The 21557-nt window shown below is 55.4% G+C and overlaps 1 protein-coding gene across 7 annotated transcripts; it reads right to left on the bottom strand.

The window, feature by feature from the left end:
* Positions 1–9077: 9077 nt before the first annotated feature.
* On the bottom strand, positions 9078–21442 carry GUCD1 (guanylyl cyclase domain containing 1). 7 transcript variants are annotated; one of them, XM_069496691.1, is made up of 6 exons: positions 21267–21370; positions 15997–16081; positions 15024–15189; positions 14209–14300; positions 12157–12398; positions 9078–11534 (listed from the first exon to the last, which is right to left on the bottom strand). In XM_069496691.1, the coding sequence occupies exons 1-6, from the start codon at positions 21307–21309 to the stop codon at positions 11440–11442; spliced, it is 723 nt and encodes a 240-aa protein (XP_069352792.1). In that variant the 5' UTR covers positions 21310–21370; the 3' UTR covers positions 9078–11439. The 7 variants fall into 7 exon arrangements, with proteins under 7 accessions (XP_069352792.1, XP_069352795.1, XP_069352798.1 ...); XM_069496694.1 differs by having other exon boundaries at positions 9078–11531; positions 12157–12269; XM_069496697.1 differs by having other exon boundaries at positions 9079–11531; positions 21267–21442.
* Positions 21443–21557: the final 115 nt, after the last annotated feature.

Raw genomic sequence — 21557 nt, 5'->3', positions numbered from 1 at the left:
AAAGGTCAACAAAATTGACAACCTTTAAGCTAGACTGACTAAGAAAAAAAAGAGAGTACTCAAATCGCTAAAATCAGAAATGAAAGTAGGAAAAATACAACTGAATTATAAGAGTTGTAAGGAAATACAACTGAATTATAAGAGTTGTAAGGATACTGTGGACAGAAATGGGCAAATTTCGAGATACACAAAACCTGCCAAGATCGAATCATGAAGATTTTTTTTTTTTAAGAGACAGGGTCTCACTCTGTCACCCAGGCTGGAGTGCAACCTTCAGCTCCTGACTTCAAGAGATCCTCCCCCCTTGCCCTCCCAAAGTGCTAAGATTACAGACGTAAGCCACTGTGCCTGGCCTAATTCGTAGAGAAATACTAAAAAGCACAAACACCATGTCAAAAACTGTGAAGAGTTGGAGATTTTATCCTATTTGCAAATGATCGTTAGTCTACTACAGTTTCATAAATGTTCGCAAAAGACATGAGAATCTTGGGTCAGAGACAAAGGACAATTTATTGCAGCAACAGCAGTAGCCAGCGTACCAGCACTTCCTTACAGCAGATCCCACAGGGCCACACAGAGGACCAAGTGAATCCTCGAACCTGCAGTGGTTTGCATTGAGGAAGAGGGAAGAGAGCTTAGAGATTTCGCATCTTTTATACTGGAGGGTTGACGTGCCTTCCCTTTGCACTAAAGGGAGGCGTTATCTCTACCAACCTCACAAGAACACCTGTTCTTTGCTCTGCACCTGTCTCTATTTTCCAAGGCCATTCACTATACTAACTTCCTTGAAAAGCTAGTCCCAAACAAAGGCATTCATAGTTTTAGCTCATAAGACACACACAGAAAAATGAGACGCCCATGGAGAATTATCTCCCAACAACATCCACCCCTCATTTCTACACAATCTCGGCTTCTGACAATTTTCCCATGAGTGTGCCATTTTATTTTATTTTAAAAAAAAAAAATTGTTTAAGGCTGTGGCCACCCTTCTGGCTATGCCTCATTTCCCAAGGATGAGGGGCCCTCAATACTAAAGTCCTGCCTGAGAGTGTGCCATTTTATCAGTCCCTCTGGTTCAGCTGACCGACAGAGGCTAAATCAAGTAAGTTCAGTTTGTCTCACAGCATTTAAGTAATATAATCAACAGGGCTTCAAGCAGCAGAACGAGCCCCTCCCAGGATTTAACCTCAGTCCTGACCCCAGAGTCCTCAGCCCAACAGGCCGAACAAACCCCATAAACCATCAGTATTTGGCTTTCTCAAATGTTGATCTTTCCACTTGGCTGAAGTCACTAATCCAGGTGAGTAGGATATGTTGGCTCTTGCACAATCTGCACTGGTGGCCCACAGGGAGGAGGTCTAGGGCACGTCTGTCATTCATCCGAACCCTGGCCAGTGAGCTGCTCTGACCTGAGTGTTTTGCAGGGCCCAGGTGGTACCATTGATCACCTCAGCTAAAGTCAGGGACAGATGTTACATCACCTTCTCTAATCAGATGACTCCCGTGATAGGGATGACCGTCCCTACAGTGCAGGTAAGTAACCAGTCAGCTCTCAGGCCCGGAAGCTCCCTGGGTAGCCCAGGGCAGCCTCACTTTAGAGAGATCTCCACAGTCGTCTGTGGGCTGCATGATCCATTGGTGGTATTTGCTTAAACACTTGAAGGTCTCTTAGGACCACCCTGAAGATGCAAGACACTGTTTTGGGAAGGTTGGGAGGCTCATGTCTAGCTTCCACATAGGAAGTACAGTCATTTCATTTCCATAGTCATGAGGACACACATAGTGTCCCTAGAAAGAATTTTTTCAGCTCTTAGGGAAATTGGTGAAAATAGATAGATAGATAGATAGATAGTGTTGTTTATAATTGTTGGGATCCCCCAAGTGGGACCTACATCAGTTGGGGCACAAGTCTTGGCCAGCTGGTAGGCCTTTGGGTTCCTAGTTCTCTTCAAATAGATGAGTCTAGCCCTTATATTTGGAAGGACTGCCTAAGAGCAGTTAGTCCAGTCTACCTGTTCATCCATGCCACCAGCTAGTGGCATTTGTCTTCTCCATAGAACGGCTGAGTGCGGTCTATGGGAACGGGGATAGGAAAGATATCTGGTGGCCTTGCAGGTGTGTTTTGTGGGAAGTACAGGAGCCAGTCTTGTCCCCAGTTGTTCGGGAATGATGATCAAACTGGTCAAAGCCATCTGATGGGGGAAGGCAAAACCTGCAGTCAGTTAAATTTAAGATGCTTGCAAAAGTTTGGGAGAGGCTGGGCGTGGTGGCTCACACCAGTAATCTCAGCACTTTGGGAGGTTGAGGCAGGAGGATCGCTTGAGACCAGGAGTTTGAGACCAGCCTGGGCAACATAGCTCAAGACCCTGTCTCTACAAAAAACTAAAAATTAGCACATGCCTATAGTTCCAGCTACTCAGGAAGCTGAGGCAGGAGGATCGGTTGAGCCCAGGAGTCTGAGGCTGCAGTGAGCTGTGATTGTGCCACTGCACTCCAGCCTCGGTGACAGAGCAAGACCCCTGTCTCTAAAGAAAAAAAAACAGTTTGAGAGAGCTGCACCAGGGTGTGTTTGTCATAAGGAAGTCTCCAGGGGCAATTATCTCCTTATCTCCTAGGATTCAAGGTGTTTCCTACTAAGTACTGGAGTTTTTGCTCTCCGTCCAAAATCAGTGTGTGCCCTTCTAGTACCTAGAAGCTCACCTCTTTTTCCAATTATCCCTCTTTTGCACCCAGACCTTTTGTTTTGAAGGGTCAGGTCCAAGAGGAACGAGGGCATTTTTATAAAATGCACAGAGACCCATTATGTTCTCCACTTCGTCCTGCGTGGGCTGGGCCACTGTGGGGTCTCTGTGAGCAGTGTGCTTACCCAAGTGGTCATTATCCTTATGATCTAAAACCATGTCAATCCAGCAAGGCAATCCAGGTGACTGAACAAGAATCACGTTTGAATACTTATAGTGGGACCGCCATCTAGAATGTGTGCCAGCCGGAGCTTTGAATACCTTGATTCTTGTCGAGTGGCTTTTATGATAAAAGTCACATCATTGTCAGACTACAAATGATCCAAGAAGCCAAAAACATGATACAGATTAGTTTCAAGGGTCACAGTGGTATGCCCTGAGTTGGCTGATTGGACTGGAACAATCCAATAACCTGAAAAAGTGTCAACAGTGGTGGGGCACCACCCAGTAGCCCTGGGGGGAGGTCAAAGGTCTGCTGAAGTCAATCGACCCTGAGCAGGCTGGGGCCATGCCCTGTACAAGGTGACCGCCTTCTCTGCAAGAGACATGAGCCAACCTTTGGTAGGAATCACAAGGCTGGCATGCAATGGTAGCCTCTGTGTCAGAAACGGTCTTTTCCTTTGTGCCCATTGCACAATGGTGGATGTGTTGCCATGGACCCCCGTGGCAATATGGGTAGTGTGGGCTCCAGTTGGTCTCATCAGAGAACAGCTTCCTACCTTGGTCATCTGCGTGTGTGACCCACGCAAGACAATCGCAGCCATAGTTTATTTCCACAGTGCATGGCCCCAGAGACGAGTGTCTTTAATCTGCCAGTTGAGGTTTTCTGAGTGGCGGACCAAACCACGAGGCCACTGGCAGCAGCCCAAGAGTCAGTAAAAATGTAACAAGTCCTACAAGTAGAGTATTGGCCCAGGGCCTACTGAGCAGAGTGACTCATCCATCCTCAGTTCTGTGTAGCTGCTGCTGAGGTGAATAGCGCAGCAGCCCACGGGACGCCACCAGCTATCGGCTCAGCCGAGCCCTCGGTGAAGCAGGCCCTGCCATTTAGGAGAACCTCTGTGCGTTGAGGTTCCCGCTGAGCCAGTGGCTTTGCTCTGGTGCAGTGGGGGGCATAAGTTCCCCCCCACAGGGTTAGCTTTCAATTTTTTCATGTAAAATAGATGTCACCAGGGCCAGGATAGCTGCGTTCTCGAATTTACCATTTCCACTTTACAAGCAAGGCTTTCATGGGTCAGATGTTCCGTTTTATTTTTATTTTTTAAAGACAGGGTCTCTGTCGCCCAGGCTGGGGTGCAGTGGTGTGATCACAGCTCACTGCAGTGTGGAACTTCTGGGCTCAAGTGATCCTTCCACCTCGGCCTCCCAAGTAGCTGGGACCACCACGCCTGGCTAATTTTTTAAAAAATTTTTGGAGAGACAGGATCTTTCTATATTGCCCAGACTGGTCTCAAACTCCTGGGCTCAAGCAATCCGCCTGCCTTGGCCTCCCAAAGTCCTGGGATTTACAGGCATGAGCCACTGCACTCGGCCTCAGGTGTTCGGTTTTAATAAGAGCCCAGATAGTAAGCTTTTCAAAAGGGATGTACCTGCTCACGGTGCCAGGGAGGCAGTAAACCCAAAACCCCAAGGGCCCCCTTTGGGTACAATCTGCTTCCCTTTGCCAGAGGCTCCAATTAGCACAATTATCAGTCACAGAGACGTACATAGCTTAAAGGAGTCCTTAGGCCTGCAGGCCCCCAAAGGTAGAGGGTGGGCCACAGCTTGCCAGACGGCTTCCAATGCAGCCTGTTGGTCTGGGCTCCACTCAAAGCGTGCTGGTTTGTGGGTTAGTGAATGTAGAGGACCAGGTCAGATGCCCACACGAGGCATATGCTGTCTCCAATACCCAGAGTCCAGGAAGGTTCAGGGCCTACTCTTTTGGTGGTGGTGGAGGGCTGGAAGGGTCAGGAGGAGAGGGTGGCTTTTCCTTGACTGTTGGAAGGACTAAGAATTGTGTATCTGCCCACATAATCCCAAGAAACTGAATTTGGTCAGGGGTTATCCGTCACCGCTGCTGGTGGAGGTGTGATTACTATGGTGTGATTACTATGGTGTGGAGGTGTGATTACACTATGGTCAGGGGCTCTGAGGCGGAGACTTTTGACTTGCCGTCCCACAGGACAGCACATTGTAGTGAAAGTTCTGGACATCAGAGGGCAGAGGGACCCACCCACTGGGGCAAATGCAGGGGGAGTTTCTCCCACTAGCACTTCCTGCCTGGAAGAATCCCCTCTGGCACTTCAGGACAGGTTTCAGTTCCTATTGTGCATTCAGATAGAGACACAACAAAACAGTGCATTGAATGGGACTGAAGAGCCCCAGGCGCTTACTGTGAAACCTGCCCAAACCCCATCAGTTGAACTTGGAAACTCCCCTTCCCCCTGAGACCAGGGAGGATGACTTGGGCACCCATATCCAACAGGGCCATAACAGTTTGAGTCCCTCCTGCCTCCAAAGTTCCCCAGCATGACTTGGACAGGTACACATGGACTTTGGTCCCCGTTGAAGATGGGGAGACACCAACTCCATCCTTAACCATTTCTCCCTAGAGCAGCTGAGGTCAGGGTACAGCAGGATCGAGGAACTGTCAAGAGCCTTCAGTTCCAGTGGGAAGACATGAAGCTGGCCACGCCCCTGCCTGAGGAGGGTTGGCAGCAACCAGGGCACTGTCAGGCAGCTGTCTCTGAACCTACGTCCTGGCACTTGGCCTGCAGCCTCCTCCCCAATTCTTCATTAAGTAAAGGACCACAACTTGCCCATTACCACACAGTCAACAAGTTTGTTACCAGTTTCCACGGACTTCTATTCATTGGCCTGCAAGGCTCTCGTTCTTTTTCCAGAAAGCCATGTCTCAGGCAGCATCCCATCTTTGTCACCAAAACTATCAAGAACGATGAAGGGTCTTACAAGTTAGCCTGCCACAGTTTCATGGATGCTGAAAGAAAACACAACGCTCCTGGGTCAGAGACAAAGGACAGTTTAATTACAGCAATAGCAGTAGCCAGAGTGCCAGCATTTTCTTTCATTGATTCTCCAAGCCTCAATTTCAAAGGAGGCCAGGGAACACCCGTACTTGCAAAAGGCTGTAACAGGCCAGGCGTGGTGGCTCACACCTGTAATCCTAGTGCTCTGGGAGGCTAAGGCTGGAGGATCGCTTGAGCTCAGGAGTTCAAGACCAGCCTAAGGAAGAGCGAGACCCCGTCTCTACTAAAAATAGAAAAATTAGCTGGGCATGGTGTTGTGCACACCTGTAGTCCCAGCTACTTGGGAGGCTGAGGCAAGAGGATTGCTTGAGCCCAGGAGTTTGAGGTTGCAGCGAGCTATGATGATGCCACTGCACTCTACTCAGGGCGACAGAGGGAGACTCTATCTCCAAAGAAAAAAAAAAAAAAAAAAAAAAGGCTGTTACACAAGAGGGAAACCCTGAGTTTAAAGAAGTTGAATCTGAGTGAGGGTGAGCATGGTGGTGCATGCCTGTAGTCCCAGCTACTCGGGAGGCTGAGACAGGAGGATCACTTGAGCCCAGGAGTTTGAGGTTACAATGAGCTATTTTTCTGCCATTGCTCTTTAGCCTGGGCAACAGAGTGAGACCCTATCTTAAAAAAACAAAACAAAACCTAAATCTTTTCTAATGGGCAATACATCTGCCTGTCTTTTGCTCTAAAGGGAGACCCTATCACTGTCTTCCAAGGGTACTTGCTATCCAAACATCCTTGGAAAGATAGTTCAGAACAAAGATAGTACCTCTGGTGTGGTGACTCACGCCTGTGATCCCAGCGCTTTGAGAGCTGGAGGTGGGAGGATCACTTGAGGCCAGGAGTTCAAGACCAGCCTGGGCAACACAGTGAGATCCTGACTCTACAAAAAATAGAAAAATTAGCCAGGACTACAGGGTGCCTGTAGTCCCAGATACTTGGGAGGCTGAGGTGGGAGGCCTACTTGACCCTAGGAGTTCAAGGCTGCAGTGAGCTATGATCATGCCACTGCACTCCAGCCTGGGTGACAGAGTGAGACCCTGCCTCTAAAAAGTAAATAAATTTTTAAAAAGAGCCTAGCACTTCCCCCACCTTGCTTCCTCCTTCACCATGTGATCTCTGCACACATGGCCTCCTCTTCCCCTTCCGCCATGAGTGGAAACAGCCTGAGGCCCTCACCAGATATAGTTACCCAGTCTTGACCTTTCCAGCCATCAGAATTGCGAGCCAAATAAAACTTTTTGCTTTATAAATTACCCAGCCCCAGGCATTCCTTTATAGCAACACAGAACACGCCAAGAGAGAGGAGAGCTATGGGAAGGGCCGCTGATCTGGGCCCGTGGAGTCTCAGCCTCCATTTCCTGGCATTGAGGTTTTCCCTAAACACTAAGTCCATGTTGGTCCCATCACTTAGCCCCTAGACCAGCAACTGAGTGGGTGACGTCTCAGCATTTTCCTGGCTTCCTCCTTCTGTTCTGAAGCTGGAGGGTGGGGGCAAGTCCACGATGTGCGTCCCTGGATGCTGCGGCTGGGGCAGGTTGGACAGGCGCAAACCAGTGGAAGGATCTGCCTTCTCCCAGCTGTCAGGCCGTGCGCCAGCCTTTGCATCTGAGCCAGGCCCCGGGGGCCAGCAGCAGCCCAGTCTCTGGCTCTAGAACTCAGAGTTCACTTCCTGGCTCTCCTGGCATTGGCTCACCTTCACAGGGTCACTGGCATTGCTTCTGACCGTGGCCTGGGCCGTGAGTTGGGAAAACAGCATGACGGGCTTGGGTCTCACTCTGTCTTTAGCGCATTAAAGGGTGACCTTGAGTAGTTGTTGCCCGTTTCTGGGCTCCAGTCTCCCCCTTCGACAAGACCGGTGGTTGCCAAGTGTCAACATATTTCACAGAATACCAGTGTTACATAAAAGCAAACTGTGGCCAAGTAATGATGGACTGCAGGATTATACAGAGCCTTTTCTGCACATCCTAAATCTCCTGGAGGGGACTGTGGCATGCAGGGTGTGCCAAGCTGGCTTGAGCAGAGCACCCCGTTGTATAGAACTCACCACTGGTGCTGTAAGGGGCACGGCTTGGGATGTGCTAGACGAGATGGTCTGCAGGGATGTTCCTAGCTTTGTCTGAGACTTAATAAATGGAAGCACCCATTGGCCACCATGGTAGCCTCTCAGCAGACCTCCAGGGCGCTTGCCTCCTGGTGTTCAAGCCCTGCAGAATCCCCAGTTGTGTGTGGCCTTTCTGACTCGCATCTAACAAATAGAATACTGCAGACACGCTAGGACGTCACTTGCAATTAGGTTATAGAGACTGTGGCTTCCATCCTGGGCACTCTCTGGTACATGCCCTCTCGCTCTCTCCGGGGTCACCAGCTGCCATGTCACGAGGACACTCAGGCAGCCTGTGGCCGGCAGCCCTGGAGGCAGATGGTCCAGTCCCAGTCTAGCCCTGAGGTGACTGAAACCTCATGAGAGACCCTGAGGCAGAGGCACCAGCTCAGCTGCACCCAGATTCCTGAGCCACAGACACTGTGAGATAATAAATGTTTGTTGTTTTAAACTGCTAAGTTTTGGGGTAATTTGCCATGCAGCAATAGAAAACTAATAAAATCGCACAATGCCTTCTACGGCCACTATGTCTGATTCTATTTGTAAAGCCGTTGATTATGTCTAATTGTGGCTTGTCCCAGTGTCTCTGCCTGGCACCAGGTGTCCAGTGTTCTCTAGTGGCCCCTGGGGCCCAAGGGGGAGTGGGCCTCATGAGCTGGTGTGCAGACAGGTGGACTCACAAGGCAGCTGGGCACGGGGGTACCATACCCTACCCCAAAGCGGTGTGGACCATTAGCAGGGTTGGATGACACGTGTGCCCTTTCACCCCTGGGTAGTTTGCCATGGTGTGGCATCTGGGCTCAGACCTCTGCTCTGGTCTGGCCCCTTAGCTCCCAGTGTCTCCCCCACCAGGAGTCCTTGGTGTGTCCCCCACTGTCCTGACCCTGCCTGCTCTGAGCAGCCAACTCCACCGGACTCACTGTCTTACCCTCTTTTGTCCCTCCTCCAACACCTCCCTCATTCATCTCCCATAATTGCGTTGGGTACAATTCGGGGGAGCTGAGCCCCGAGGCCCTCGTACCCGCATCACCACTTGTCCAGGCCTTGCACAGATGTTGAGGCCCGAGCGGGAGGAACATGGGCCTGGAAAGCAACACCTGGGCCTGTCCCAGCTGAGCCTGGGGACGCTGAGTCAAGGACCTGGGTTCCCGCGTGTTTGTGCTGAGAACTCAGGAAGGGGACAGGGATTGTGCAGATTAATGCAGCTTCCGGAAGGCCAGCCAGGGGCTGCCACCATTTGTGCAATGAGAATAATGTTTATTGAGAATGGCTCATTACAAACAAAATATATTTATGTATAAAATCTCTGCAATGCAAAAGATCCCTTTCATCCCCCTGTGGCTAGAGTGAACAAAGCCCGCTGGCCCTCATGGCTTCTGAGGCTGTGCCGGGCCCCGGCGTGTGGACAGGCTGGACAGCTGTGGGTGCCACGTGCTGCGGGCAAAAGTCCCTGACATCCAGGCTCTCTCCGGTCTCATTTTCATGACTTGTGCAAGAATGCCACAGCGTGGCCTACATCCTACTTCTGTGACCCTCCCCAGGCAGATAGGTCTTAGGAATGGGCAGCTTTTCATTAATCTTACAGATGACCTCTAACTTGTGGCTTGCCCTGAAAAGCTGTCCTCCGGGCCCAGGGACTGAGTGTTTCTAAACGTCCTGGATGGACTGAGGTGCTGGGACCACTCTGTGGAGGCCACTCCCCACGGCCGTGTCCAGCACGTGTACTCTGCCCCATTCACGTCCAGCCACCCTGAAAGCTTCACTTCCTCCCACCGGTGCCCTTCATGCAGCTGTTCTCACCAGTTTTGCCCGAATGTGTCCCGAGGATGCCCACGCCCCACGGCTGCTCTGTGCGGTCCTCCTGGGCTGGGTGCCAGAGCTCCCTGCACCCCGGGCCACCAGCATTAAGGCAACGGAGACGAGGCCAGTCTGAAGCCAACACCCGTCTCTGAAACCCAGGGTGCTGCTCAGCCAGCATCTCCCTCTTGGCCAAAGGCTGCGTCTGGTGTTGAGGAGCAACATGGCTGGGTGGTCTGACAGCCCTTGTTAGCAGAGCCCAGTGCCACCCCGGGGTGAGCTGATGGGTGGGGACAACAGCTGCCACCACGCCACACCTTGGGCACTGGAAGACCAAGACCCAGAGGTGCAGGGATGGTGTTGCTGTTACTCTTCTGGCAGAGACAGGCCATGAGGGGTGGGTGTCCCCAGCCCCTTTGGGAATGATCCCTTTCCCTTATTATTTTAGGTGCAGTCATGGGTTCAAGACCCAGCTCCACCACTGTGCTGGGCAGACTCTCCCCAGACCTGCTACTCAGACCGCCGGCCGAGCCCTCTTCCCTGTGAAAAGGAACTTGGCCCGGCTTACCTGCCGGGTGAAAAGAGGTGTTAGTGGTTCCAAAGTACCTTCACTCTTGCTATTATTGTTTTACTTGAAGGTGATCCTCACCCCTCAAAAATGAAAACTCAAATCTCAGAAAAAACAAACACCCCCCCACCCAACCAAAAGAAAAAGAGAGGAAGGAAACAGCCATCTACGCTACGCGCCGTGTCGTGTGAGCCCAGGCAGGCGCGCCCTTCTCGGGCACAGCAGGAGAGAGCCAGCATTCTGTGCGAAAGGTCCTGGCGTGGGGACCAGCTTGGGTGCCAGGCTGCAGCTGCCCCTGCCTGTAGCTTCAGAAGCGCAGGCCCTAGCACCCGGCCCTGAGGGACATGGGGCTCCACGCACCCCGAGGTCAGAACACGGGCCCGGCTGTCAGGACTTAGGCTGGTGTCAGGAGGCCTTCTGGGTGTGGTGGCTCTCTGGGGCCCAGGCAGCTGTTTATTCGCACAGCACCCTCTGTGCTGCCGGCCAACAGACCCACCAGCCCATGCCCCCAAGGCGTGGAGGATATGGAGGGCTGTGGGGGGCCTCAGAGTCCCCAAGGGCTGGGGCTCTGCAGGGCTCAGTGGCTGTGAGGTGTGTCTGTGCCAGAGGCCCCATAACCAGCCACAGAAACCTGGGCCCGCCGGGAGGCAGGAGGACGCAGTGGCATCCACCGTGGGGCATATGGGGTCTGCAGCACTCCCAGGAGAGAGGGGCCTAGAACAGTCCTCACCCCCGGGGTCTTGGGGTCAGCTACCCTGTCTCCGAACACCCAGATGCTGTCTTGACAACTGGTATCTGTCACGCGACTTCTCTCCCCAGGCTCAGTCCCAGCGTCTATGGGGAGACCAGCGTAGGCCTCTCCCTGGTCTTGGGTCCAGCTCGAAGGCAGGAAGGGCACCCTGGGGCTGGACTTCTCTGGGCACGGCTGGAGTCGGGCCCAGGGTCCTGGGGGAAGGCTCCTCTCAGATGCTCTGGGGACGCTTCCAGCACCCAGCAGGTGCTCAGGGTGAGCAGCACGACAACACACAGCACCAGCGGACGCAGCAGCCTTGTCGCAACCTCCTAGAATTGCCCAGGGCTTTGCCAGATGGGCTGAGGCTGCAGCTCCGCATCCCGGCTCCAGCAGCCCCGGGCCTGGGCCTGGGCATCCTGAGTGGGCCCGGATGCGGTGGGGGTGGGGTCTGAGGGCCTGGGCACACCAGGCTCCAGCTGTCAGCTGTCCAAGTAGACAAAGAGGATGTCCTCGTCTGTGCCATAGCTGGTTCTGGCCTCTTCAAAGTTACTGATGCTGGTGCTGCACATTCCTGCTAGGGGCAGGGAGGGCAGAGCAGGGTCAGTGGGTGGGGGGAGAGCACCCACCCCGCTGGCACCCAGGGAAGCCGGGTGAGGTCTGTGTCCCTCCTGCATGGCCACCCTCTCCGCTCAAGTCCTCTGCCCCCCAGAAGCCCTCCTTGCCTATCCTGGCCTTCATGAGCTTCCTCTGACCCCTCCCCAGTTTAGCAGCTGGCGAGAGTGGGGCGCAGAGGGAGGAAGAAACATGACCCGGGCCACACAGACTGACAGGTAAGTCTGCCTCCGGGCAGTGGGCAGGCCTGGCTGGGGCTGGTCACTTTCATGTCTGAGGACGGTGCTGGCTGTCTTGGGAGGACTGGGGGCAGGGAGGGGGGGCGCTGCAGCCTGTGCAGCGTGAGATGGTGCGGCGGGGACCTAGGCAGTGGTGTGGGGCTGGCCAGGCTGTGGACGAGGCCAGCCTGGCTGCAGGTTTGTGGCTGGTTTGCCTGCATGGCCAGAGTGGCGAGCCCAGGAGGAGCAGGGGCTTTGGTGAAAGGTCTTGGCCACACCAGGTTGAATGGGAGGGACTTGTGGGGCCGGGCACCTGGGACAGTGACTGCAGACAGCCCCGCCCCACCCTGCCCACCCAGCACTCACGGTCGGCGTAGGCGGGGTTGTTGTAGAAGATGCAGCCGGTGGCCCGATTGTAGCCGCGCAGGACGATGAAGTGGCCCTGGTAGTCGGGTGTGCGGCAAAAGCAGCGGTGGCTGCTGGGGGCGAAGCAGCAGTACTTGACAGGGCTGGAGCACAGGTCGCAGTGCAGCACCCCTGAGTTCACCAGCACGATGGCCACATGGCCCTGCGCCAGGTGCGCCTGGATGTCCTGCACGCTCACCGTGCTGTGGGCGGGAGGGGGTCAGTGGGTCCCTGCTTGCACCGGTCCCCTGTGTTACAAAGCTCGGGGCCCAGCTCCTCTTCCCTTCACCCTGAGCTCCATGCAGGTGGGAACGTCCCTGCCGTGTCACTGTGGCCCAGGCTCAGCTTGGTGCTGGCGGGGGGAGGCTTTGGGGGGGCGGTCTGAGTGTGCACAAGGACAAGCTGGCCCTGTCAGGCCCTTTGTAGGGACAGCTGGAGGTCAGCTCCAGGTGGGCCCGGCAAAGAACCACTGGAGCAGCACATGGAACCCCACCCCCTGCTTGGTTAGTGGGTTCTTTTTGCCAAGCCCTGTCTCTCCTCTGCCCTAAATCGTGTAGTTTACGTTGAAACTGTTGGCCCAATCTCATCCCCAAAATCTGAGCCAAGCACGGCTTAGCCAGTTTCAAAACCAAATGCTTCTCTGAAAGGGCTATTTTTCTTTTTTCTCTAAGGCTCCTTGTGGCAGAAGGGGCTGCCCAGGAAGGGCTGGTCGGCGGTGCTTCCAGGAAAACCCCCAGGTCGGTGGTGACGGCTTCCTGGAGCTGCCACCCCCACTCCGAGGCAGACTCATAGGCGCTGCCTCGTTCTGTGCCCTCCAGTAGGCAGCGAATCCAGATAAAAAGGCGGAAGGAGCAGAAGGGGCTGGGGGGCCCTAAGCCACAGGCTCCCCCATCTTTGCTGGTGAGGGTGCTCACCCATTCGGGCCCTCTCCAGGAGTGGCAGCGTCAGCACCACGTGGCCTGGCCCAGCTCCGGCCACAGCCGAGTCACGGGGCAGTCTGGTCTGCTGCCTTGGCCAAGGAAACATGCCATTTTCCCATTTGGTCTTTGAAACAAAATAGCTGGCCGGGTTCCCAGTGGCGTGAGAGAGAGCGGGGCCGGGCTGCGAGGAAAGCTGCAGGCTTCGTGGAATGGAGTGTGGGGATGCTGGGTTCAGATCAGGGCACGGCCAAGACGCGGGGGTGACCGTGGCTGGGTCTCTCCCATCCTCAGTTTCCTCCTCTGAGAAATGGCGCCTGTCACGGGCCACTAAGTAAACATTTGCTGCCTCTACTTCCAGCATGTGCTCATAGGGCCAAAGGAGAGTGGAGATTCCCCCCCATTTTTCCAAATTACGTATCATGTGGTTACATTATGCACATGATGAAAATGTAAATCTGTAAAGAAAGGAGAAATCTGAGAAGAGGGATCCAGGGGGGGCTGACCAGGGACCAGAGGCAGCAGGCGTGAGCACGGCCCCACGGAGAGCCTGAGAACGCCACCCACACCTGGGCAAGCTGCTCCAGGGTCTGCCTGCATCCAGCCTGAGCGTGTGACGGGAAGGGGAAGGCCTTGTGAGGTCACAGCAGCTCGTGGGCAGATCAGGGAGACGGGCCTCCCCAGGCAGCCCACACGCTGGCTCCTCCTGCTCCGTCCTGTCAATCGCTGTACCAGCACATTCCTCAGGCCGTCACTCTCCGTAGGGCTCCTGTGTTCTGTCCCATGCTACCTTTCCGTGAGCAGCCCAAGGGCTGGCCGCAGTCTGTCTTGCTCACCTGTCCTCCCGCACCTGCTCAGGAGCCACGCCAGGCTGGAGCCTGGGTCATGCGGCCGCACTGATCTCTACTTTATGGATGGGGAAACCAAGGCTCAGGGGGGCAAGTCAGTGTCCATAGCCACCCGGGTGGGAAGCCCCAGTTCTGCCTGACCCCCGAGTCCTGGCCTTTCCCAGACGCCATCCCACGGCCTCCCCCACTGCAGTCCCCGGGTGAGCAGGCAGGTGAGAGAGGGCCGGTGGGGAGGGGAGGGAGCTCACCATTTCTCCACCAGCACCTTGCAGGCCTTGGCTTGTGCAAACAGCTGGTTCACCCGGGTCTCCTCCGTATCAAAGTGCTTCCTGTAGAAGGACTGAAGAGAGAAGTGCAGGCTGGAGCGGCCGCCGCCCTGGCTGCCCGCCCTGGCCACCCTCGCCCTATTTGGATGAAGCAAAGAGCATGCTAGGGAGGCGGAGGTCCAGAGGACAGCACGTCAGCACTCTGGGTCAGAGAGCTGTGTTTGTCCTGATCCGGGCGTGTGCAGGATCACAAGGAGTGTGCTCAAGAGGTGGGCGGGCAGCCCGGCAAAGGTCATTTCCCCGGGGAAGGTTAGCCGCCCTGGGCTAGTATGCCACGGTGGGCGGGAGTAGCAGATGAGCAAGGGCGGTGAGGTGAGGGACGGCTCAGCCACAGCTCGGCTCCGCCAGGCGCGCTCCCTGCAACACACTGTGTTGACACGGCTGAAAAGATAGTATTTTGGTTTTCTTCCAGAATACCAATTCCCCAGCTTAGAGCCAGCTGTCCTGATGAGCAGGAAGCAAAGGGGCAAATGATGGCCAAGTGAGGTCAGAGTGACACGCTCTGAGATCCTGGGCCTGCCTTGTGTTGAGGACGGTGGGCAAGGACACAGGCTGGGGAAGGCAGAAGGTGGGTGGGCAGGAGCCAGGACTCGACGCTCAGACCCTCTGTGCAGGCGGGACGTCAAGGTCACCTGCTCTGACTGGCTCACAAATCCTGCCCGTAGCCCATCTGCCGCTGCTCCAGGTGGCCTAGGTCTCTGGCCCCACGCAGAAAGGCGCGCAGGCCGGCTGCGTACCTGGTTCTTGTAGCCCTTGTCGACGCCCAGGGTCTGGGTACAGAAGCGGTGCCGCACGCCAAAGTGGCGCATCAGGTAGGCCAGGTCGATGGTCCAGATGCTCCTGGTCAGCCGCAGCTCCTGCAGGGCGCTCTCAAACTCACCGTCGTCCAGCTGGCCCAGGTACCTGTGGGCAGACACAGAGGTGGGCTCGCTCTCCAGGGGAAGCTGGCCCGACTGCACTCCACCTGCGGGCCCAAGAGCCACCGTCAGAGCCCTTGGTCCCCAGAAGGCTGCCTCCTTCATCGTGAAGCCCCATGTCCTGTCCACGATCTGCCCGAGAACAACCCGAGGACTGTCAGGGCCCCGGAGTCGAGGGCCTGGATCCTGCTTCTCTGGTCTCTCGTCTCTTGTGGGCCATGTAACCTTGGGCAAGTCACTGTCCTCTCTGGCCTCATTAGCTTTGTCTCTAAGATGAGGCCCTTGGATCACATCAATGGTTTGCAAAGTTTTAGGCACAAAACTCTTTGGCTGACCCCATTCTGCAGGGGGTTCCAGGCAGCCAGCTGAAAACTCAGGTGATGGCCATGGTCCCTCCTGGCTCTGACTGTCAAGGTCCCTGTGATATTCATGCAGCCTCTGCTCGATGGTCAGCATCCCAGTCTCCCAGGAGACCAAGGCCAGGAGGGTGGAGGGCCCCTGTTCCAGACATGGGGCTGCTCTGTGGGGCAGGCCTGGGCACCTAGGACTTCTTGGGCATCCCCAAAGTCCCCAGGCATCACCACAGTGGAGACCCGGAAGGCCCACTATACCCCTTGTTCACTTTTGCAGATAGGACTGGGCTCAGGTGGAAGCTGGGCCTCTTTCAAGCCCTGCCACGGCCAGCTATGTGCACAATGAATCCCACCCAGGTCCCTCCTGGGTCTCCCCTGAGTCGGAGCAGGTGGTATGGACGGGGACGTCCTTGGCCCCCAGCCCTGGGCCGCCCACTCACCGCAGCACCATCTTGGAGCAGGCCAGGCCACAGTCCCAGTGGTACAGCTGCTGGATGATGGGCACAGGCAGCTGCACAAAGTCCCCTGCACAGAAACGGAGGGAGGTTGCAGACCTGTGGCACAGAGCCTGCCACGGCCACTGCCCACAGCCCTTCCAGCCCACAGCCCGTTCTCCTTGCAACAGCAGGGAGCTCCCCAAGCATGAGCCACAGCCGGTCAGCCCCACTCGAAATCCTCCAGTGGGCTGGGGCCCACACCTCTTAGGACAACACCTTGGTGGCTGCTGCCCAGCACCCTCCGCCTCCTCACCACCCCTAGCCCTCGGCGGACCACCCTGCAGGCAGAACCTTCACCTGTCATGATCCCTTTGCCCACCTGGTCCCTCTGCCCGGAACCTCCTGGCTTCCCAGGTGCCTGCGCTAACTCCTGCCCGTGGACGTCACTTCTCCACGGTGCCACCTCTCTCGGGCCCAGTGCCCCACTATGTGCACCCACTATGTGCACTCACAGCCCCCGCACCTCCCGCTCGGAGACCTTCTTTTCGGCTGGAGCTCTGAGGAAGCAAGGACAGGGGCTGTTTTGCTTCCTGCTTTCGTCCCAGGACCGGCACATGGGCAGCACTCAGCACATCCAAGTCTCTGAGCTCACCAGTTCCCCATGGGTTCCCCTGACTCCAAAGACCGCAGGACCGTCAGGGTGTGAAGCCCACAGCAAGGAGGAGGGGACTGTTGCATAAGCTGTGTGGTTTGTGGGATGCTCCTTTGAGCTCTGTCCCCCACCGTCCCCAGGTCACCTCTCGGTCTGCCCTCGTCAGGCTGTGAGGTGGAGCAGAAAGGGCCCGACCTAGAGTTCCACTCCCAACTCAGCCACTGGCTGGCTGCGGGCTGGGCAGCTGACTTCCTCCTGCTGGATTGAGTTTGGCCATCCCTAAACGGGGGGGACTTTGGTCTGATTCAGTCATTCAGTTGACAAACATTTCCCAAGAGCCTAGCAAGTGCCTGGCACGTGTCCTGGAGATAGAGTGGTAACGCAAAATCCCTGTCCTGGTGGATGCCACAAACAAACAAACCTAAGAGAAAAACAGGGGCCCGTGCTAGGGAAGATGGCGGGGGTGTGCCTGAGAGAGCTGCGAGCCAGGGAGCACGCGGCAGAGGGGAACAGCACGTGCTGAGGCCCTGAGGTGGGGGCAAGCAGGCCCATGGCATACAGGACCCTCCTCAGCCGTGCTGTGAATCTGAACAAAGTTCAGAGTCTAAAGAACCAGAAGGGACTTTTTTCTGCCCGACACCACTCATGACTCGCTCATGACACCCATTCGGCACATGAAAACCCAGCCCCTTGTCGTTTCCCCATCTCAAGGGTCTCTGGGGCCTCTGCTGGCCTGCATGACCACTCCATGCAAAGGCCCCCCAGGAGCCCACCTGCTGTGCCGGCCCCAGGTCCCACCACTCCCCTGCAGGCACCACCCAGGAGGGCCACTCTCTAGTCCTGGAGTCTGTCCTGGCCTCTCTGACCTGCCGGCCTTTGTCCGAGTCCCAGGTGCCTAGCCTCCTACGTCTGACCTTCCCCAGCCTTCAAGGATTGGCTCAGACGCCACCACTTCCGGGGCCTTCCCTGATCCCAGGCTGGTTACGCCCTTTCCCTCATCTGCACTCCTCCCAGCCTGAGTTCACGCTTTGGCTCACGGGATGTGACCCTGGCACAGAGCTGTCTGTGCCCCGCTGGGCCGCTTATATGTTCACGGGAGGCAGGAACCTACTATACCTGCTCCTGGCCTCTTTCTTCTCCACCCCTTGCCTCCAAGGGCATGCAGCAGGGCCTGTGGAAGGCAGGATGGCATGGGCGGCAGTCACCTGACCTCTCCGAGCCTGCTTCTCCCTCTGTGAAATGGGCCACTGCAGATGCCAGCACTCAGGGTGCTGTAAAAAGTACTTTGCAGGTGCTGACGTGCACCCTGCTCCCCAGCTGGGGCCCGGTATGCTAAGCCGGGCTGGGCTGAGGCTTCATTCCTTTCCTTCCCCTTACCCCACGTGCTTCTAAAAGGAAACCAAGCCCTTCATTCAAGGCCCTCGCACATTCGTCTCCTACCACTACCACAGATTCAGTCCCGCCTGACTTCTCATCCTCTGCCCCAAATTCCACTCCTAGCCCCTCTCCCGCCCCTGCACACAGCAGATGGAGGGATCTCATTCAGTTTCCGACTGCTCTTAGAATACAGTTCTCACCCCTTCCCATGGTTTGCAGGGCCCTGCCCAACCTAGGCACCTCCAGCTTTATCTTGGCCCTCACCTGTGTTCCAGTTACCCTGTGAGCCCATCGGCCTTTATTCTACCCCAGGGCCTTTGCATGTGTGGCTCCCTGTCTGGAACTCTCTCCCCCTTGCTGTTCTCAAGGCTGCCCCTTCTTGTCATTTGAGTCTTTCCTTCGCAGTGCTTAGCAAAAGTGCCAACAACAAGGCACTGTGTCTCCTCATTAGTCTGTAAGTTTCCTAAGGGCAGGAGGAACTATGATTTGAATGTGACCCTCCAAAGTTCATGTTGAAACTTAATCCTCCTTGTGATAGTATCAAGAGGTGGGGGCTTTTGGGAAGTGATTAAGTCATGAGTGTCTTATAAAAGGGCTGGAGGAAACTAGCTTAGGCTATGTTTTTGTGTGTGTGCTTCTCCTCTTTTTTTTTTTTTTTGAGACAGAGTCTCGCTCTGTTGCCTGGGCTAGAGTGCCGTGGCATCAGCCTAGCTCACAGCAACCTCAAACTCCTGTGCTCAAGCGATCCTTCTGCCTCAGCCTCCCGAGTAGCTGGGACTATAGGCATGCACCATGATGCCTGGCTAATTTTTTCTATATAGTTTTAGTTGTCCAGATAATTTCTTTCTATTTTTAGTAGAGTCAGGGTCTCGCTCTTGCTCAGGCTGGTCTCCAACTCCTGACCTCGAGCGATCCTCCCGCCTCGGCCTCCCAGAGTGCTAGGATTACGGGCGTGAGCCACCGGGCCCGGCCTGTGCTTTTCCTCTTTGCCATGTGAAGATACAGCACGCATCTCCTTTCCACCCCTTCCATCATGTAAGGACACTGACACAGCACTGCACTATCTGCCTTTACCAGACATTGAACCTGCCAGCGCCTTAATCTTGGATTTCTCAGCCTCTAGAATTGTGAAAAATTAAATTTCTGTTGTTTATAAATTACCCAGTCCTGGGTGTTCTGTCATAGCAGCACAAATGGACTACAACAGCAGGGACCTTGCTAATCTCATTTACTGTTATTCTCAGTGCCTGGTATCTGATGCTTAGTAGTAACTCAATAAATATTTGTTGGAAGCACTTACTTGTTTGTTTATTAAGCACTTACTATGTGCTAGGCTCTGGGGACACAGAGGCAACTAAAGACCCAAGCCCTGACTTCTAGGAACTCATATTCTACTTTTTTTTTCTTTTACAAAGTCAGTATGATCTAAGGGACTCATATTCTATATAACTGCCTGCAACGGGCTGAGCAACGGCAGAGCTCTAGGCAGGGTGTTGTGCTATCATGGCGATGCCTCCCTGTTCAAGAACCCCTCACTGCAGTCACACGCTGCCTTTGTTTTTCTCTACTCAGGCTGTTTATTCCCCAGGCTTTGCTCTTGAATATCTCTTAGTCTGGGATGTTGTCTCCCATCTCTGAACGCCCAATGCTCTGATCCGCCTCCCTCTCAGTAGAGTCCTTGAGGTGGCATCTGCTCTCCCCACTAGACAGAGAATTTTTCGGTGACAGATAGAGACAGGGTTGCATTTGCCTCCTCCTGACCCTCAACCCAGAGTGGGCACATGCTTGGTGAATGGAAGGCATTTTTTAAAAGGACCTTATCCCTTGAGATGCCTGGGCCTACTTGTCACTGCTCCCCCTCCCTCCGTCCCCCCAGGCTACAGCCCTCTGAGGCTCCCTCCTTACTCTGTGGTTTGGACTATGGCACAGACTAGCTGTGCCATCTTCTGCCAGGTTATGACTGGGTCTGTGCCTTCCCCTGTGCCCAGCAGTAAAATGTGGTGCAGGACAGCTGCCCTCTAGGGCCCTTAGTGACTCAGATGCTCTTCCTCTTCTTGCCCTGTGCCCTAGAACACCTTAATTCTGAGGCCCCACAGGGCTCAACCTACTCACATTGCCATCCCCAGCCTTGGCATGAGCATGTCGGATCTCAATACGCTCTTGTGGGGAGTGATAAGGGTAGGCAAGCCTTGGCATTTGTCCTGACTTTAGCCTTCTGAGCCCAAAGCCACTGCCAGATGTTGATGCCTGGACAAGGGACTGCCCTACGAGAGCTATGGTCTACTTAAAAGGCCCTGGCCTGGCTTCCGTTGGGGGCTGTCTCCAGGGAGGAAGGTAGTCCACTGACCTTGGTTATTTAAGCTCTCTCAGCCTCAGTATGCTCATCTGCAAAAGTGCAAACAGCAGGGGTAACTACTTCACTGAGGCATTATGAGGATTGAGGTACTGCATGTAAACAACTTAGCACACGTCTGCCCCATAGAAAGCTCCCTACAAATGTCAGGATCAGGAAAAGCAAGTCTCGCGTCTAAGATCACAGAGTTAGGTCATTGAAAGAGTTGGGATTTAAACCCCAGTATAGCATCAGACTCTACTCCACACTGCAAACACAAAGGAGAACACTCCCTGGGTGTGATGCCACAGCCCCACTGACACCTTAGGTCCCCACATGCTCCTGACCTCTCCCAGGAATTGGCTCCTCACCTCAGAGTTTACTAGCGCTTTCCCTTTCTCAACAATCTTGTGCCTTAAGCAGAGCAGGAATCACGTCTCCCTCCACCCCTACTTCTTGGACAAGCAAACTAAAGCCCAAGGTACTGAACGCATCTTGGTCTCCGCTCCAAAGGGGCTCAGGCTACCGCTGGGCAGAAGGAACCAGAGGGTGAAGAACTGGAGCAAAACGCAGAGTGTGGGTGGCCAGGGGAAAGGGCCCTTCCACTGCTCTGTGCTCTCGGCCAGTTCCGTGACAGTCTCGGCCTCAGTTCCTTCCAGCTCCCCTAAGGCACGGGATCTCCCAAGGCAGCTTTCGCTTCTGGGGGAGGTGGTGCCCCTGCCACCCGGACCCTCCCACCTTGCAGACTGGGGTCCCAGCCCTGGGAGTATAAGGAAATCCCAGTTGACCCGGGGCGGGGTGGGGGGAGCGAGGCGAGAGTCCACCCAAGGTCGCGCAGCTGGACCCAGCCCGCGCTAGGGCGGGGTCCCCTCGTTCCCTGGGTGAGGCTTGGGCCCACAGAGAGGCACTGACCGGGCTCGAGCGGTGGGCCCGCTGTCTCCGCCTTCGTCCTCATGACCCGGGCGGCGCGGGGCGCCCATGGCCCCGGCCCAGAGCGGGCTACAGCGTCAGCTTCGGCTGGGGCAGGAGCGCGGCCAGAGCGCGTAGAGTTCCTCCTTCGCCGCCGCCACCGCCACCGCGGTAGGGAGATAGCGAGGCGGCTGCTGGGCCGCCCCAAGCCCCGCCCCGGCCCAGCCAGGGCTCCGACCTAGAGGCCCCGCCCCTTCCCTAAGCCCCGCCCTGCCCCTTCCCCAGACTTCGATT

Source organism: Eulemur rufifrons, chromosome 21 (genome assembly GCF_041146395.1).
Source record: "Eulemur rufifrons isolate Redbay chromosome 21, OSU_ERuf_1, whole genome shotgun sequence".
Lineage (NCBI taxonomy): Eukaryota > Metazoa > Chordata > Mammalia > Primates > Lemuridae > Eulemur > Eulemur rufifrons.
Note: the sequence above shows the minus strand (reverse complement) of the source record. Positions and strands in the feature narration are given on the sequence as shown.

Coding starts and splice junctions, on each gene's coding strand:
- GUCD1 (XM_069496691.1), bottom strand. CDS start 21,309: ATGAGGACGAAGGCGGAGACAGCGGGCCCACCGCTCGAGCCCG. Junction 15,190..15,996: donor TGCTCCAAGATGGTGCTGCG/GTGAGTGGGCGG, acceptor GTCTGCCCACAG/GTACCTGGGCCAGCTGGACG. Junction 11,535..12,156: donor CAACCCCGCCTACGCCGACC/GTGAGTGCTGGG, acceptor CCCTGCCCCTAG/CAGGAATGTGCAGCACCAGC.